An 18,801-nucleotide genomic window follows, 5' to 3' on the forward strand; every position below is an offset into this window, starting at 1 on the left:
GCCAGAAAGTTTCATATCAGAGCGCACTCCGCTGATAGAGAAAAATTCGTTCTGCTTTTATTCAGCTTAATGGAGTTTATTCATTCATTCTCTGTACTTAAATCTAAACCCACACGAGTTCGTGAATATACTGATGGTGTCAAACTTTTATGAGGAGCTTAAAGACATTTTTGAGGAGCCCACATAACTCAGCCAGTGCTACAAATCATAGTCGTTGATGGAATTCACACGGAAGACGATAAAAGGAAAGCTCAATTACTAAAGCTGTCTTCCGAAAATATTTCGCTGAGGACGAATACAGCGCAGTTTCGACCCTCGCACGGATGTGAAAATGGCAGATATAAAAAAAAGTAAGTGAACACGGTACTGAATACCAACTGAAGATGCTCGACAGAAGAAAGGACTCTTAGACTTCCATTCTAAATGAAATATGCACCACCCACATTTACGTTTTATGTGGCTTCCTTAAATTGCTAAGGCAAATACCGAGATGGCACGTTTGAAAAGGACACAGTGATTTTCTTTCTCATTCCTTCCCCAGTCCGGGGTCAGGGATTTTCTCTGCCTCGTGATGACTGGATGTTGTGTGATGTCCTTAGATTAGTTAGGTTTAATTAGTTCTAAGTTCTAGGGGACTGATGACCATAGATGTTAAGTCCCATAGTGCTCAGAGCCATTTGAACCATTTGAACCTTCCCCAGTCCAAGCTTGCGCTTCTCCTCTGAAGACCTCACCGTCGACAGGACGATAAACTCTAATCTCCCTTCATTCGAGTGTGCGGAAGAACCGGCGCCTCTTCTGGCGGGTCTATCGTATGTTGCTGGAACAACCTCACGGTTGAGAAAAGATGCGGGACGTCACAGTCTGTAAGTGCGGCATCAGGGCGGCGCGCTGAAATACGGACCTACTTCGCTGATGTCAGCTTCTTGTAGAATTATGGAATATATTCTGTACTCGCGTATGCTGCCTTTTTTGTAGACCGAACAGCTCCTCCGTAGAAATCAGAACCAAACATGAATCGTGTGGAACTTAGCTGTCACGAGACTGTACGTTTGCACAGCGGATCCCATGTTGGTGGAGTGTCGTTTGACTTCCAGAAAGTATTCGATGCTACTGTTCAGTGCCGTCTAGTTAACAGAGTATGTTCTTATGGAATATCGGTACAAATCGATTAAAGACTTCCCAGGAAACAGAATCCAATACCTCGTTGTTAATTGGGAACCGTTGTCATGTGCGAATGAAATGTCCAGTTTACCTCACGATACACTGAGAAGATCACTGATTTTCATAATATGCGCAAACAACCTAGTTTACAATGCCTTCAAGTTTCGTATGCTGTTCGCAAACGACACAGTTGTAATAGAGCAGCATGTGCTTAAAAATAGTTACAAAATGGGACGAGAATATTTGCAGATAATCATCGGCGCTTGCTCGTAGGCTGGTTCGACAACGCGCTCAAACAGACGACAAGAGTGGGTCTCAGGATCGGTCACTGGGATGGGTCGTAACTGTGTAGTATTTAGGACTCTCTATCAGGATCGTTTTAAAGTAGAACGCCCGAGCAAAACCAGTCACTGGAAAGTAGATTTCAGCCAGATGTCTCACAATAAGGAGGACGCTTACAAAACCCTCGTTCGTCCGATTGCTGAATACTGTTCGTCACATTTGCTGCTTTAAGGGACGAGGTGAGCGAATGTCCAAAGAATAGCTACGTAATATGCCACGGTTCGTTTATTTAACGCGTAATCGTCACAAAATTATCCGCAAAACTCCAAAGGGAGACACTAGAGGAAAACCATTGTCGATCGTAGATAGTCTTCATCTCAAAACTCCAGGAGCCTACATACTAGCTTTTTACAGTGCTTACCGGAATATACTCTTTGAAATTCTGGTGACGGACGTAAACGTTAGGGAGTGAAGGTTTACCCACGACTTGTACAGATGCCAGACTGCTGTTATAAGAACTGAAGGGCACGGAAGAAAGGAAACAGAAGGGAATGACAATGGATGGATACAGTTGTAGAGTCTTCCATGCTATTCGGTCAGTACATAAACCATGCACTATGAGACACCAAAGAGAAATTTGGAAAGAAAATTGAAGTTTACGGCTAAGAAATAAATGTTTAAGGTTGGCTGAATGGATTGTAATTTTGTCAGAGACAGCAAACAAGCAAAGGACTAGGAAGAGCAATTAAATGAATGGATAGTATCTTCAAAAGGGGTTGTAAAATGAACGCCAACAAAAGTAAAAGAAAAAGGTTGATGGAATGTAGTCAAATTACGAGTAAATTAGGTAACGTTGATGGAATTAAATCAATAAATTAAACTCTAAAAGTAGTAAAGGAGTTTCGCTTTTCGGGCAGCAAAATAACTGACGATGGTAGAAGCATAGAGAACATAAAGTGCAAACTTTCAGAAGGAAACACTTCTCTGAAAAACATAAGTATGCTCACATCAAATACAAATATGAACGTTAAGAAGTATTTTCTGGAAATATTTGTTTGGAATGTAACCTTCTGCCGGCCGGTGTGGCCAAGCGGTTCTAGGCGCTACAGTCTGGAGCCGCGCGACCACTACGGTCGAAGTTCTAGGGGACCAATGACCTCAGATGTTAACTCCCATAGTACTCAGAGCCATCTGAACCTTTCTTTTTTTTTTTTTTTTGTAACCTTCTACAGAAACGAAACTTGGACAACAGACAGCATAGACAAGAAAATATAGGAGCTTTTGAAATACGGTATCACAGAAGAATGCTGATTGTCATACGAATAGATCGGATAAATAATGGAGAGACACTGGATCGAGTCGAGGACAAAGTAAATCTCTGTCACAACTTGACTAAAAGATATGATTGATTGGTTGGACGCATTCTGAGGCGTCAAGGAACAGTCAATTTGGTAATGGAGGGAAGTGTGGAGGGGTAAAAATTTCAGAGTCAGACCAAAGCTGGGACTGAGTAAGTAGGTGCAAAGGGATGCAGGTTGCTGTAATCTTACACAAGACAGCCTAGTGTGAATAGCTGCAGCAAACCAGTACCACAGCAATAGCGTCCTAGCGAAAGGCGGCGAACATTCTGTGCACTTCATCCAACTTAAACTTCGCTTAAACAACACGTGAATATCATTAGAGACATTAAGAAGTAAAAAGAGGAGTGCTGACAAAGTTTCTTCCCGGGAATCATGCAGGAATAGAAGCCGGGAAGCGATACCGGTACTCTGTATGGTGGCTTGAGTACGAGAGATCTACTAGTTGATGCACAACAGTGTTGCGGAAGGGAGCCTTGGACACGTTGCGTGGTTTACACGTGGTAGCGTGAATGCAAAGTACGGTCTTTTCAAATAGAAATAAATACCTGCGGAGCTGAAGTTCTGAGGAAGTAGCGCGGCAACACACCGAGTTTGAATGTAATGAGGGAAATGCCACGTTAGGCTGAGGAGCCCAAGATTCCGTATGTTATCAAAGATGTGTGTAAATACAGTTCAGATTGTGTATTTAAGATAAAAAATACATTTATCTTAATGCAAAAAAATAGCTTCAACGTAAAAATATTTCCAGTGGTCCATACTTGTACTAGTAACAACTAAACGTCGAAATTTGAACTCAATTTCTTTGAAAATGCTTAAAAAGTTCACCATTAATTTTACTAGCTGCCATTTCATTGCACCAATTACCAAACGTCTCCACATCCCGTCTTCAGCTTCAGTGACATTCTAGATCGTTCATCTTGAAGTAGCTCTATCGACGATATCAACTGGATCCATTAGTTCATCGCGATACCGTCACGAATTGACCTAACGGAGACCGTTTGGTAGCACCGTGCTTTCCTGGAAGAAGGCTTCCTAAAACCCATAATGAACGTCATACTCTTCCAGATAAGATGCTTACTGTCAAATAGTATAAACTGTCAGTTCTTTATACTTAAAATTGATAATAATGCGTCTTCTGTAATAAGAAATAACCTTGTGGGGTTCTGTTACAGTCATAACTATTCAAGGTCGTATGGAGTCACTGTCGTGACAGTCAGTTGGTGCTGATCACATACTGTGAGTTCCACTATTAGACCACTTGTCAGTCACAGCTGTGGATGATATATCACGTTGTATTGGCATTACCTGTAGTACAGCCCCACAGGTTATATTTTATCATTGATGGTGTTCTTTGGTGTATGTCACTAAGCTAGATTGACAATTCATGATACTTGATGACTTGTACTATCTAAATTTTTGGTAAATGTCGTTTTTCAGTCAGCAGCCTTTCGTGGTGAATTGACGCTCTTTAACTACATTCGAGTCATGGGGCACTATCTGCATAAAATATGCTGTATGTATTTATTCATGGGGCATAAAATTGCAGAACCCGGGAAGAAATTCGTATCCAGAATTTATTAAGAATAAGATAATGAAAAACAATATTAGATGTACAGAACGAATCTCACACGGAATAGCAAAACTTGTTTCAAACGGAACAAGAGATCTTATGAAAGTTAACGATATGGTCACATTCTGATAAAGGAGTTCAAATGGCTCTGAGCACTATGGGACTCAACTGCTGTGGTCATAAGTCCCCTAGAACTTAGAACTACTTAAACCTAACTAACCTAAGGACAGCACACAACACCCAGCCATCACGAGGCAGGGAAAATCCCTGACCCCGCCGGGAATCGAACCCGGGAACCCGGGCGTGGGAAGCGAGTACGCTACCGCACGACCACGAGATGCGGGCTGATAAAGGAGTGAAGACCTCTATGAAGAGTTGCAGAGGCTGATAAACGGCAACAAATTGCACTAGAAGATGATAATGAGAGGTTTTAGTATCAGAGCAGGACAAAATGTAAAGGACAATTTATCTGTGGGGAAACTCCGGATATAATAAGACGTCAGAAATAATACAGTTCATATATTAGTAGAATTTACAGCGAACAACATGAATATTCATAACAATTTATTCTGGAAGAAATCAAAAAGAAAATCACGTGGCAAGGAGCAAATAGAACAAGAAATAAAACAATAAAAAATTGTACGGCCTGTGACGATCCTAAAGCACTTCAGTACTTCAAGTGATTATTGACTCAAAACATGTATAATAAATATAGACAGAATGCCACAGAAAGACATACTCAGCGAGCAGAAAATTATAAATGCAAGATCATCTTCTTTTACCACTCCAGGGTTAGGCGTAGGACGTGTTCCGGTCTCACCATCTCATCTTCGGTCTTCTCACACTTCTCTTGCCCAGGGTTTATAATCCATTGCTACTTTAGGAAGTACACGTTCTCTCTGTTTTTCTTTGTATTGGATGAATAGGATAGGATAATTTATTTATGTTATAAAATGTAAATTATACAGGCGTAAAGAAAAGGTGGAATTATGTAACAACGCTGCTTATTCAAACAGCGAAAGGTGTTACAGATACGAACAGAGCAAAAGGCGAAACAAGGTAGCTTGTGGTGTGTGGAGATACCTCACTTCAACGGATAAATGGCAGGCGGCGAAATGCCTGACAACAGAGAGACTATTGTAGTAGCACTCTAAGACTGCCGGTGTATTTCAAGTGAAGAATCACAAACTAAGGCAATCATAAGTTGGAAGCAATTCCAGCTGAGGTACAAGAAGCAGTTCGAGATACGAAGAAACGAAAGACTTGTGGATTATCATCAAAAAAGGTTAAAGCTGGAGGCAAAGTAATTAAAAATGAATTTGCATAATGGTTTTCAGAAAGACCCCCAAACTGGATCAGTGCCGTACTTACTGTACTTCATAAGAAAAGAAACAAACAAGACATAAAAAATTATAGTCATATCTGCTTCCTCTCCGTAATATACAAGGAATTCACGAAAATTATCACCAGAGACGCGGAAAAGATGGGCAAAGAAAGAAGCTAGCTTCAGAAAGGGGGCAATGAGTGTATATTACCGCTCTGTTTGGGACTCATTCAGTTGTAACAAGTCTGTATTTACAGTCCTAGGAAATGAAGACCTACCTGAGTATATACTGCAGAATTTACATACCAGTGCTACGACTTCCATTAGATTTTATCAAAATAGCGACACGTTTGGAATTAAAGAAGAGCTAGACAGGGATTCCATGCCGCCAGATGTATCCTCGGTACGTTCTGTGGGGGTTTTCCGATCCCTACACTGGGAAAACAAAAGGAACGTGTCGCAGCCGGAAAACCTTTATTTTCTTGAAGACATCGTGGCGTTCCTCGATAGCGCTGATCAACTTCAGCACAACTTAACAGCATTAACACAGCAAGTCTGAAAGTGGGCCTGAAAATCCAATTCAGTAAGGTGAAGCAACGTATAGCCAACACTACAAAAAATAAAATAGTGCAGGTTAAGAACAGAGCGCTAGAACCAATTTAAGAGCTTCTGTATTTAGAGCAGTTGAAAAAAAAAAAAACTATTACATTGACAGCGAAAGAAATAAGTTAGAATGGAAATGACCCGAGTGTTTTAATAGAGGGTTTTAAAAACTAAACTTCCGGTGTGCCTGAAGACGGAAGTTTACAATGAGTTCTGGCGTTTAATACCGAGACGAATGTTTAAAATACGAAAACTATTCAAAACCTGAGGCGTACGTAAAACGTTTCTTATTTCTTTGATGGAAGTTTCTCTTCGCTTTTGTCAGTGTGTTGTCGCTGTCAGTGTGCTACGTGTCAGCGTTCGAATCAAAATATATCAAATTCAGCGTACAGGCACACTCGTCCATAGTGGTAAATGTTACCACATATAATTAAATAGAAAGCACGTAACAAATAATATCAGCTTATATCGGCTGTGCTGTCTTGTTAAAATTAACTGTGTATGAATAGGACTCTTAATGTGAACGTGTAGAGATACGGTTTGGGTTAAATGCTGTCAATTAAATTTTGTAATGATTCATCGCCAAACAGCGATAAATCAGTGTGAACGGTAATACATGTTAGATTTATTTTATATACATTTCACCACGAAACAGAGATGCTGTTTGCATTTGCAGTTCGGTAGAAAGGCACTTAACAGATTTTACATGCAAGCTTATATTACTTTAATATACCGTTTACAATCTACAGTAACTTCTCACGCATCTTTGTCATTTTTTGTGTTGCAGACTTTCCACTGCGAGGACCAAAAGGTGAAAAAGGAGACAGAGGACCGAGGGTAAGTGCCACTGCCTGTAGTGTGTTTGGTACCAACTAAGTAGTACAATACAGGGGCCCCCTTACTAGGTATACAACGGGGTTTATCATTATTATTATTATTATTATATTATTACAGAAAATAGATTGGTAATGAAGTGAAAATGAAATTTTGTATAGAAAAGTATAGAAAATAGGTTTATGAAATAACAATAAGTGCTATCTCTTAAGTGCTCAATGTCTTAGGGGCTCAAATTGCCGGTCTTCAGCATTTACACATTCCTGTAGTATGGTTTGCGCACTGTAGCACACTTTGCACACAGTACTTTATTGTTATGAATGTCTTGGCAAGCTCCTCTTAAAAGAAAACGTCGATTGGAGTAAGGGCCGGTGATCGTAGAGGTCATTCAAACTTTTCGAATTACGCCATGACCTTGCTTTTTTTCATTGAAAAGAGCGCACAGGATCCTCTACTAATCCATGTTGTACTCTTGGCCGATACACTTGCAAACCTAAATGTTTTATTAGACGACCCAAGGATCTAAGGGAAACGTCCAACTCAACACAGTCTCTCCTACTATTTCCATTATCATGCGTAGTAACAGTCACTGGGCGACCACTCTGGTGCATTACAGATAGACGCAGTTCGATAAAATTTCTCATGCAGTCTGTGAATTGGTAGTCTAGTTGGTGGAGGTGTATTGAATTTTTCTATCCACTTCTGTCGAACCGGTTCAGCTTTCTCTGGCTTCCAGTGTTGTCTAATTGGCCTCTTCGATCATTGGAACATCTCTGAAAAATAGAAAAACTGTCATAGAACAGATAAAAAAAGTGTACCTTCTGTATACGTACTTCCTACTTGTGTCCCCCCTCCTCCTGTAAGTGCAACCCCTACAAATTTATTGTCTCTATTACGATAAAATTATTCTACCTTTAAGACTATTAGGCTTTAAAGCTCAGTGAGCTTACGATTCATACGGCATTCTCCAAGTCTATCATCTGTAATGATAGAGCCGAGTGGTCTAAGGCGCCTTGTCACGGTGGCGGCGGAGACCGGCTGCCGGTGAGTAGGGCGCCGCCTTCGTGCGATGCGGAGGGAATGTCGAAGTGGTGGCAGTTGCGAGGCGACGGTGGGCTGGGCAAGCGGCACGGGAACGTCCGCGTCGTCCAACCGGGGTGGCGCCGAAAAGGGACCAGGAAGTCGATCCTGTGGATAGGTCCCAGGGTTGCCCCAGGTCCGGAGGAGGCGGCAGCGGCGCGGGGCTAGTAGCCGGCGGCTGTTGGCCATTTCCTGGAACATCCCCCACTAACTGACCAGAGGGCAGCAACAGAGGCCTCACGGAAGGGGTTGGCAACGGAAGAGAGAGAGAAGCTAGCGTATGGGGCTGTGGCCAGCCGAGGAAACGAGGACAGGGTTGGTTGGAGTGATTCGAAATCACCCTGTCGTCCAGGCGGACATCGAACAGTTGTCGACCACGGGGCCAGATAACGACCCCCAGCTGCCAGTGGGGCCGGGACCCAAAAGCACCGGGCCGGGTGCGAGGTGCCAGGAGGAGATGGAGTAGGGTCAGAGGCTGGCGACCATGGAGCAGTTCGGCTGGACTCCTGTCACTCACCGACGTGGACCTGTAGGAACTGAGAAGTAACGTAAGAGCGTCTTCCAGAGAACGGTCCTCCGTGTACTTCTACATCTGAGTTTTAAGTGTACGAACAAGGTGCTCCACCCCGCCATTGGATTGTGGATGAAAAGGCGGGGTAAAGACGTGGTGGATACCATTATCATGGCAGAATTTGGCGAACTCGTGACTGCGAAATTGCGGGCCGTTATCAGTGACCAAGGTGACAGGAAGGCCTTCAATGGAAAATATTTTGGACAGGGCCATTAAAGTAGTCTCTGTGGTGATATAGGAGCATCAGACAATGAAAGGGAACTGGGAGTAGGCATCCGTGATGAGCAACCAGTAAGCGCCGAGGAAGGGTCCTGCAAAATCCACATGGCGGCCATGGAGGGAAGCAGCTGGCCAGGATTGGAAGGACCGGCGTGGAGCGGGAAGGGCCTGGGTACACTGCTGAAACACCGGACCGTGTACTCCATATCCACCGCCATGCCGATATCCTAGGGTTTTCGTCCAGGTGATACCCCAGTGACCTTGATGTAAGACATTGAGAATCCAGCACCACAGGGAAGTTGCTACAATAACTCGTGGATTGGCGCCATGTTCCGCATGGAGGGACACCCCATTGATGGCCACCAGTTGATGGTGGATGGAGAAAAAGAATTGGAGGTCATCCCGGGCGCCATATGGAGGAAGCAATGGCCAGCCGCAGAGAACATAGCAGTGCACCAGTTGCAGGAGCGGATCTGCAGCCATCGCAGCAGCCACCCGTGCAGCTTTGACGGGAATGCTGCTAATGCCTCCTGTATGTCTTCATCGACTTGATGAGTCGAATGCCAAATCCTGCCCAGAGGGGAGCCGAGGCAAGGCATCGGCGTTGGCATGTTGGACGGTGGGCTGGAATGGATGGTGTACCTAAAACATGAAAGCAATAGGGCCCATCGCTGCAGGTGGTGGGAAGTCTTCGTGGGTAACTGGGCTGCCAGCGAAAATAAGGCCATGAGGGGCTTATGGCCAGTGATTAAACTAAAAGACGTACCATAAAGGTATGGATCTTGGTACAGGCAAACACTATGGCGAGGGCCTCCTTCTCAATTTTGTAATATTTACTGCGCCTCTGTAAGGAATTTACATATGTATGCCACCAGGTGTTCCAAGCCATCCGATAGACGATGCAAAAGGACAGCCCCGACACCATAGTCTGAGGCATCTGTAGCCAAGAGAAGAGGAAGAGAGGGGGTATATGGCATGAGACACTTCAACGAGCGTGACCCCCGCTTTAAAGTTCAGAAAGCCGATTCACAAGCCGGGACCAATGAAAAGGCACGGCCTTTTGGCATAGGCGATGGAGGGGCGCTGCAATGTGAGCAGCAGAGGGAATGAACTTTCGATAGTACGCAAATTTACCCAGCGAAGACCACAATTGGTGGACGTCGCTCGGACAAGGAAGGGCCTCCATAGCTGAGATGTGGGAGGAGGTAGTAGATGTGCCATTTCGGGAAAAGATGTGACCTAGGTAGGAGACAGCAGGTTGAAAAAAAGGAGCATTTAGCAAGATTGCATTTTAGGTCCGCAGTCTGCAGGCGCAGGAACAATTGTTGCAGATGACTGAGATGTTCATCCGCAGTATGGGCGGTGAAGATGGTGTCGTCGAGGTAGTTGATACATCCGGTCACAGCCTGCAAGAGCTGTTACAAGTAACGCTGAAAAATGGCCGGTGCATTAGCGATGTCATACATGAGGAAGTTCAACCAGAACAGCCAAAACCGTGTGTTGACGATGGCCAAGTGAGTAGAAGGCTCATCAAAAGGTATTTGGAGGTAGGCCTCGGCAAGATCGAAAAAAATTGTCCCCCAGCGAGCTTGGAGAGCAGGTCCTCGGGACGGGGAAGGGGATAGTCTTCAACCTGTAGCTAAGGGTTTAGCGTAGGCTTCAAGTCGCCACAAATCCAAGACCCTATCTGGTCTATTGAGGACGACCAAGGGTGTCGCCCACGAACTGCAACGGACCAGAGTGACGATTCCCTCCATAGTGAGGTGGTGCAGTTCCTGTTTAAGAGACTGCTGGAGCGCGAGGGGAACCTGCCGAGCCCGGAAGTACTTCGGGAGAGCAGCAGCTGGAGCGATGCCTGAAAATCTTCAGCACAGCCGACACCTGGCGAGGCCCTGCAATTCCGTGCACAAGGTATCGACTGCCAGAAATGGAATCTGGGAAGACACCAGATGAACACTGTATCGATGGCGAAGCCAAAGGCACGGAAGAAATCCAACTGAAAGAGGTCCGCGGTGGCTGCATTGTTGACCACAAGAAAGATAACTTCCCGGTGAACCGATTTATACAGGATGGAAGCCGTGAACTGACCCAAGAGAGTGATTGCTTGCTTATTAGAAGTAAGGAGGAGCCAAGGTGTGGGCGCCAGAGGGGGGGGGGGGTGCCCCAATCTTCACATAAGAGGAATAGTTGAACAGTGAGACCGCCGCTCCAGTATCCACCTGCATCTGCAGCGGCCGACTGTTGATCTGAACGTCGATCATCAGCTTGGAAGAGCCCGAAGACGGCGCCTGGTTGACATCCACGGGTAGCGGTCCCCGACGGTCATTGGCTGGAGGAGGATGAGGAGACTGCCGAGAGCGGCAGACCGAACTGACATGACCGTTACGGGTACACACTGTACAATATACCCACCTGTCAGGGCAGACTTCCTGTGCATGGTCCTGAGAGCATCCTGGGCAGGATGGTAGCTGGAGGGGTTGGCGGCGAAAAGTCACAGTCACTAAGCCAGTAAGAATTTCCTATTAGAGGCAACATAGATATCTTCTAAGTTTCCCACAAGTGTCAGAGGTAACACACATACATTCCAAGTCCTATTCCGATGGCGAAGACGTAGTCTTCCACGGAGACGTCCTTGAGTTCGGTATTCGGCGTGAACTGACGTCCAGTGCTGGTTCTAGCCTTTAAATAGTATTGGCCAGCCAATCACATGTTGGTGTAGTAATACTTTCTGCAGGCCATCCCGAAGTCCCTCTGCAGGAAGTAGTATACGGAATGTCTGTTTCCAAAACAGCCGATGTTTACCATTGCTTACGCCTTTGGCGTAGACAACCTCAGTCCTGTGTGGTGTTAGATCTGTTGCCGGCCCGCAGGGGCTACCTTGGCGACGGCATAATCACGGGGGCCCCTGTGCACGGACGGTTCGCGCCGGACCCGCGGAGCCCGCCAAGGGTGCGAAGTCCTGGACAGGGCGGCTGCTGGGCTGAAACTGGTGGCCGGCGCCAGTCATCGGAACGGACGGCGGCAACGTCTTCCACCTCCGCCAGCGATGCGATGCACTCCGAGGCGTCGTGGTCTCGCAGGGACACAACTTCCGCCCAGGATTACAAACGCTTGTCGACCGCCGTAGAGACCTCGTATTTGAATACCAGGTCAATGATCTGGTCCAGAGTAGGATCGTCGAGTATGAGGGCGTCGCGTCGGAAAGTCGCGTCAGAGGCGGTCTGGATGAGGTTGTCGCTGACCATCTCGCCCGTGTGGGATTCTTTGGAGACCCGTGTGATGAAGTGACACTTCTGGCTGAGACCTTGCGATTCCGCTGCCCACTAGCGATAGGATTGGCCTGCCTCCTTGCGACACTGGTACTATTTGACCCGGGCAGCCAACATGTGGAACCGTCATCAGTAGTAAGCCACGAGAACCTCACAAATCTGGGAGAAAGTCAAAGAATCCGGAGGTCGAGTTTGTAGTTTCGTCAAGAGAACATACAGTTTGGAAAGGTTCCAGGACAAAAAGTAGGAAAGACGAGCAGCCTCTTGGACAACATGGTGTATGTGAAAATGCTGCAAGAACCCCTTCTCGTATGTTTCTCAGTTTTCAGTATCCTCGTTGAAAGCGTGAAACGGCGGGGGCAGCGGAACCGGCTGGTTTTTCAAGACTTCCGTAAAGAAACGTTCCTATGTATCCTGAGATTTCTGTCAAAACTGTTGGAAACCTTGTAGTAAGTCGTGCACACTTTGGATGAGCTGCTGAAGCACTATTTCCGCCATGATGAGGACACACGCAGGCACAAACTCGTCGCCACTTGAGTTGTAACTCACAATTTGAAAGTTTTTACAACACAACTTTTATTTGCGTGAGTCTACATGGAAATGACTGAATAACAACGAAAAGTCACAGTCACTAAGCCAGTAAGAATTTCCTACTAGAGGCAACAAAAGATATCTTCTAAATTTGCCACAAGTGTCAGAGGTAACACACATACATTCCAAGTCCTATTCCGATGGCGAAGACGTAGTCTTCCACGGAGACGTCCTTGAGTTCGGTATTCGGCGTGAACTGACGTCCAGTGCTGGTTCTAGCCTTTAAATAGTATTGGCCAGCCAATCACATGTTGGTGTAGTAATACTTTCTGCAGGCCATCCCGAAGTCCCTCTGCAGGAAGTAGTATACGGAATGTCTGTTTCCAAAACAGCCGATGTTTACCATTGCTTACGCCTTTGGCGTAGACAACCTCGGTCCTGTGTGGTGTTAGATGTGTTGCCGGCCCGCAGGGGCTACCTTGGCGACGGCATAACCACAAATCTCCAAATGTAATGATAGAGAATGGAAATACGAGTAACAGACGCTGTTCTAAAACTATATGTGCGTTGCCCGTGCAGCCACGTAAAGGCACTGACATGTGTATGTGCATTAGTATAAAAAGATGTATGCATGCATGCGTGTGCTATGTGTTGTGTGCGATTGTGTGTGCGTATGGGTGGGCGTGTGAATGGGTGGGTGCGTATGCGTTGGTGTGTGTTTTCTTGCAACTGCTCTGGGATATCAGTTTCCAGTAAACTTGTTGCACGTATGGGTTAGTACCAGGAAACAAATTCCATTGGGCTCAGATACCCCTTTTTACGGGGACGGTAAAGTGGAGACATGTAATCGTAAACTCCTGAACGGCTGGAGAGATTTCTATCAGAGCTAATGACATGCTGCTCACTGTCTTGGAGACAATACTGTGGGGAGACATTAAGACTGAGTGAAGACAAAATAAGATCAGTAACGGCAAAATAATGCAAGAAATAAAAAGAAAGATATTAGAGGAAAAAGTGCGCGAGAGGAAGAATGAAAATATTAACAGCGTGTCTGTTATTCTGTTGGATGGGATTACTACTCATAGAGCTGTAACTTGAACACACGCTTCATCCTCTCGATGAGTGTAATATTGTGCAGAGGGCTGCATAATCAGTTGGAATATGTTTCCATGGGGTGACAGATACAATGGAAAAAGAAGTGGAGGACGTCCTGGTGCAAATGAGAGACACATTCTAAATTCCGAACAAGCCAGACCCTAGAATCATGATTCATTATTGTCATTAGATTCTTTACATCCATTACCGAATAGTGTCATAGTTGAAGCCCTACCTAAACATCTATCTTTCCTTTGTTGCTATATAAAACATCCTTTCTAATAACTCATTTATTTATATTTGTACGTACCGACTTATATTGATGTATTGGTGTCTGTGTGTGTTGCAGGGCCCGCCAGGGGACGCGATGCGTGGCCCCCCAGGCCCCCCCGGTCCCCCGGGACCCCCCGGTCCCCCCTTCTCAGGGGGCGGCGCCGTCGACTTCTCCTCAGGCTTCGGAGACATGTCAGAAGGCGGCCAGGTAAACACCTCTTCCTGTATCACCACACCACCACCTCATCTGTGGGGTAAGACTAAAGATACCAAAACAAAATTTCTGTTACACGTTTTGTGAACTTTCCATGCAACCCATGAGAAGAGCCTCGTGAAACGTCAGTTTAAATTTACTCTTTTGTAGTTTTCGCAAAGATTCGCAAACAGGGCCAATCTTATTCGTAAAATATGCTTGACACTGTAGAGCTACCCCGTTATTTCGTTTATAACTAAGCTATAATTGTCTTTATTGTTGTCCGTCTCAGCAGGAAATTGCTTGGATATACTTGTATTTATTTACTGAAGCTGTGTGGTCAGTAAAGTAGAAACGTGTCATGCACCCGTAAAATAATTCAGCAACAGAAACATAGTTTCCTTGTGTCTACAGTAGAAATACGATTAGTAAATCATATTAACGTAGCAACAATGTTGACACTGTATCACGTCGTACAATGCCGCCGAGCAGGCAAAGTTAGTCAAAAACCAACTCCAATGGTAGTCCACATGTAGTTAGCGTTATACAACTTTGTCCATCCACAGAAACGTAACCAGTGGGCTGACAGGATTTTGTAATTTTCGCATTTTATACAACTGAGTCAGTGAGTTCGAAGGCATATAATGCCCTAAGGATGAAACTTTGCAGGGATATCCGAAACTTACTATATCCCAAATAACTGATAGTTATCCTCTTCGTTTTTATTGTAGGTAGGTTATATGATATCTAAAAAGTACACATAAATCAGTAGTGTATTCCAAGTACATCCTTTTGTAATAGTAATGTGACTGTTGATGTTATCTTTATGATAATAATTTCCTATTATATTCCCATTACCTTTTTACATTATTAAATCTACAAAATATATAACAAAATTGTCAAAAAGCTAGAAAATAAAAGTATAAAATGCGTTAACCAGATGCCTGACATATTTCGTCGACAATGAAAATAAAAACACGAAACAGGAACAACTTCTGAGTAATTGAAATATTCCTCATGGACGTAAAAAAAAATCAGAAAGTGTCCTATTCCATCTCTCTTCAAAAGTGGATGAGCAGGAAATCAACTTAAAACTCTGACGTCATCTGAATATTGTTTAGGAAATACTTCTATAAATATGGGAATGTGTTCCTCACTCACACCTAAGCGACCCAGATATAAGTCGAAGCTTCTCCCTGTTTGGATTCATAATGAAAGTTAACAATTAAGGATTCAAGGTCATAATTAACAACTGAAGCTTTGTGCACACATTGTATCCACGATGACGCTATGTTATGGCGTAACGTTTATACCTTTTAAAATTTGAGTGACATTATTTAGGTGAACAAGTGTATGTCGGAAGCTTCGTGTTCCCTGTAATTAACGTAGAGTGTAATTCACACCCCACATTGGCCTGTGTATGTAGTAAACCTGTTAAAATCACCATGAAACTGACCGTTCGAACCCACCCTTAACAGCCTAGGACCTAGCCGACACAGTGCGTAGCAAATTTTTGTAATTAATTCTATTTTTACATGTCGGCCGGTGTTGACACCCTGTGAAGAACGACGTGCTGTCAACTCCTGGAGGTGCCAAGGTTTATGTCATGCTGGTTGATTTTTTGTTTTTGTTTATTTTTTTCTTGTAGTATGATAAATGTACCGATAAAAGCTTTGCTACTGTGTTGATTAAATTATGTACGGAAGAGAAGTAGGGACATGGAGCACTTCCTTCTAGGAAATGGCATCGGATGGCGGTCTGGTTTACTACAGTGTGTTGTACAGTTGAGCGACACAGCAACTCTTAGACACTGTTTCGGTAACGTTGTGCAAATGTTAGCGTTCTTCATAGTGAGACGTCTCTAAGACGGCCTCCGAGCCAAAGCAAACGACGAACATCAAGACAAACAAATGAACCTAATTACGCGCAGATTGTGAAGACCACATTATTTTGCGTCACGTTTGACGACATAATGCCAGAGTTTACACTGAGAACCTGAGGATACGTACAATCTCAGACGATTAGTATTGAATTAGAATTGCATGAGAGTTTTGCAATAAACAAACAGCCTGTATTCCAGGTTCCACAATGGGACAAGTGCCCCCCGTTACTGCCAACTTCCCCCCAGCCACCCAGCCTCCCACAGACGCAAATCTTGCAATGACGTAACCGATTACACAATGCCACCCGTATCCTCCACCACCTCACTAAATTACAGCATCTCTTGAAATACTTGGGGCATCTTGCCAGAGGTTAGTGTCCTGTGAGCACGGACACGGCCTCAGCGAATGCGCTATGGGTATGCAAATGATCAGGTCTTCCTAATGTATCCTGAAAGGTGATAAAGTACCCTCATCAAGCACGTGGATTACACGGCTGTACCGACAGTCGCTTATAAGAAACGCTGAAACCAAGTACCTGAAGCTCTCAATGTAATTAACTACAAACGGTCACCACCAGCTTTCCACTGGACAAGTCGACTGAAATGGTGGCCACAAAACAATTTACGGACACACAAACAATAATTTCGTCCGTAGTAGAATATGAAATTTGCATGACCTCAGCAGAGTACACTACTGGAACGGAATTTGGAATCCAGGAGTTGCAAAACCATTAGGATAGTCACTAGGCGTAAAAGTGATAACAGCATCAATTAATTGATTCGTGAGCAGTTATCGGGTGAAAGTCCCCGAAAAAGGAAAAGCTGCCTCGTAAAAAAAAAAAATGCACGACTGCAAGTAACTGAAGCAGTGCCTGAGAAACACTAACCCAGCTGTAAAGCAAGGTTTAAAGCGCTGTCTCTCCACTCTACCTCATAACCTGAAACTGAAGGCACGCGCCACAATTTGCAGTGCTGCCTCGGGCGAGTATCTGGAGACGAAGGCGGTGGCTACGACCGCTGCTAAAGGAGAATGCCGCTGCTTGTAGCGGGTTTACTGCATGGAGCCAAAAAAATCAGCATGTCGATACCGATGCGGTTGAATAACCTCAGAGTCACGAAAAAGGTCAAGTATAACTCCGGAATGACTTAGCAGAAGGCCGAGATCCAACCGTCTCCTTCATCTAACTAGCCACCAACTCGACTAACTCCCTATGGTGCGAAAAACCTTCCTCCTCACCTCGGAATAGCACTTGCAAAAGCCTATGCGCGACCATCAGCAAAAAGGCCTAAGTGAAACGCCAATCCGAGACCCAGAAAGTGGTTACCTGCCTCCCCCCGTATAATTTAACACGCATCAGCCACTGAAAACCGTAGTTTCACTAGCCGACAGGGACCGAGCGAAGATTTCCTCGTTCTGCTCTGCACGATGGAAAGTTTCTGCAAATCTTGGAAAGGTTACCAGCCTCGTACCCCGAGGGAGGAGCTATGGAGAGTCTTCCGAATTGAGCGTGTGGCAATGAATCTGACTTAGAGAGACAATGCCACGAGAGCATACGTTGCAGCCGGTTGCACCGTGGACTGCCACAAGCGCTCGTCGATGCTTTTAACGAGGGCCGGGTCCCTGCGCTTTGGCCCGTGGGGCGCTGGATGCTGTCGTCAGCGGATCCATCTGCCACTGACCAGACGCGGCCATCGGATAATCTCCGGGACGCCGTTCGCCACAAAGATTTCTTTCCTGTATCCCAGGTACTAGGAATAACGAGGCTCGACCGAGATGTTACTCTGCAGAGCTTGCGAAGGCTGCTGTTGCTCAGTGAGAGGACACTCCGCTTGCCGAGCCGAGATGTAAACAAAAAAATGGTTCAAATGGCTCTGAGAACTATGGGACTTAACATCTGAGGTCATCAGTCCCCTAAGAACTACTTTAACTAACCTAAGGACATCGCGCACATCCATTCCCGAGGCAGGATTCGAACCTGGGACCGTCGCAGCAGCGCGGTTCCGGACTGAAGCGCCTAGAACCGCTAGGCCACAACGGCCGGCGAGATGCCTGAGAAACCTGAATGTCACCAGAAGTGAGACCAAAATCCAGTACGATCATCCATCTACATCACTAGCAACTTTTTCCTAACCACTCTTTGAGTTATATCCGTAAAACTGCAAGTAATGCACAGTGAGCACTGAACGATTCGGAAAGCAAAATGATGAAATGAAAGTCCGATATGCTAACCACGTATTCAAAGATGGATCCTATTCGAGACACGGCCGGTAACAGGCTACCGCCTCACAACGTTAGTCTGTCCCGCATGTTCCGTAGACTTGACTTGACGATCCAATTACTTCCCCCTTCGTGAGAAGCCTGGCCCCTTGCCTTGTCCTCATTGTGTCAGCATTTCCCACTTCCATTCCAACACTCCATATCCTGTCGTATATTCATCGCTTTCCTCGCTCAGACGAGGAATTCATCCCTGAATCCTATCTTTCGCACCTACCACAACCTACCATATCTCTCATCTCCATCTCCGTGTGCTTCCAGAGAGCCGGGTAGTA

The 18,801-nt window shown here is 45.1% G+C and overlaps 1 protein-coding gene across 1 annotated transcript in view; it reads left to right on the forward strand.

Annotated features, from left to right (window-relative positions):
• LOC126176012 (collagen alpha-1(I) chain-like) overlaps positions 1-18,801 on the forward strand; it is a 1,061,651-nt gene that overhangs the window by 756,668 nt on the left and 286,182 nt on the right. Inside the window, exons 6-7 of the mRNA XM_049923130.1 lie at positions 7,092-7,141; positions 14,253-14,384. Of these exons, the coding sequence (XP_049779087.1) occupies positions 7,092-7,141; positions 14,253-14,384 (182 nt within the window). The remainder of the gene's footprint in view (positions 1-7,091; positions 7,142-14,252; positions 14,385-18,801) is intronic.

Source organism: Schistocerca cancellata, chromosome 3 (assembly GCF_023864275.1).
Source record: "Schistocerca cancellata isolate TAMUIC-IGC-003103 chromosome 3, iqSchCanc2.1, whole genome shotgun sequence".
Lineage (NCBI taxonomy): Eukaryota > Metazoa > Arthropoda > Insecta > Orthoptera > Acrididae > Schistocerca > Schistocerca cancellata.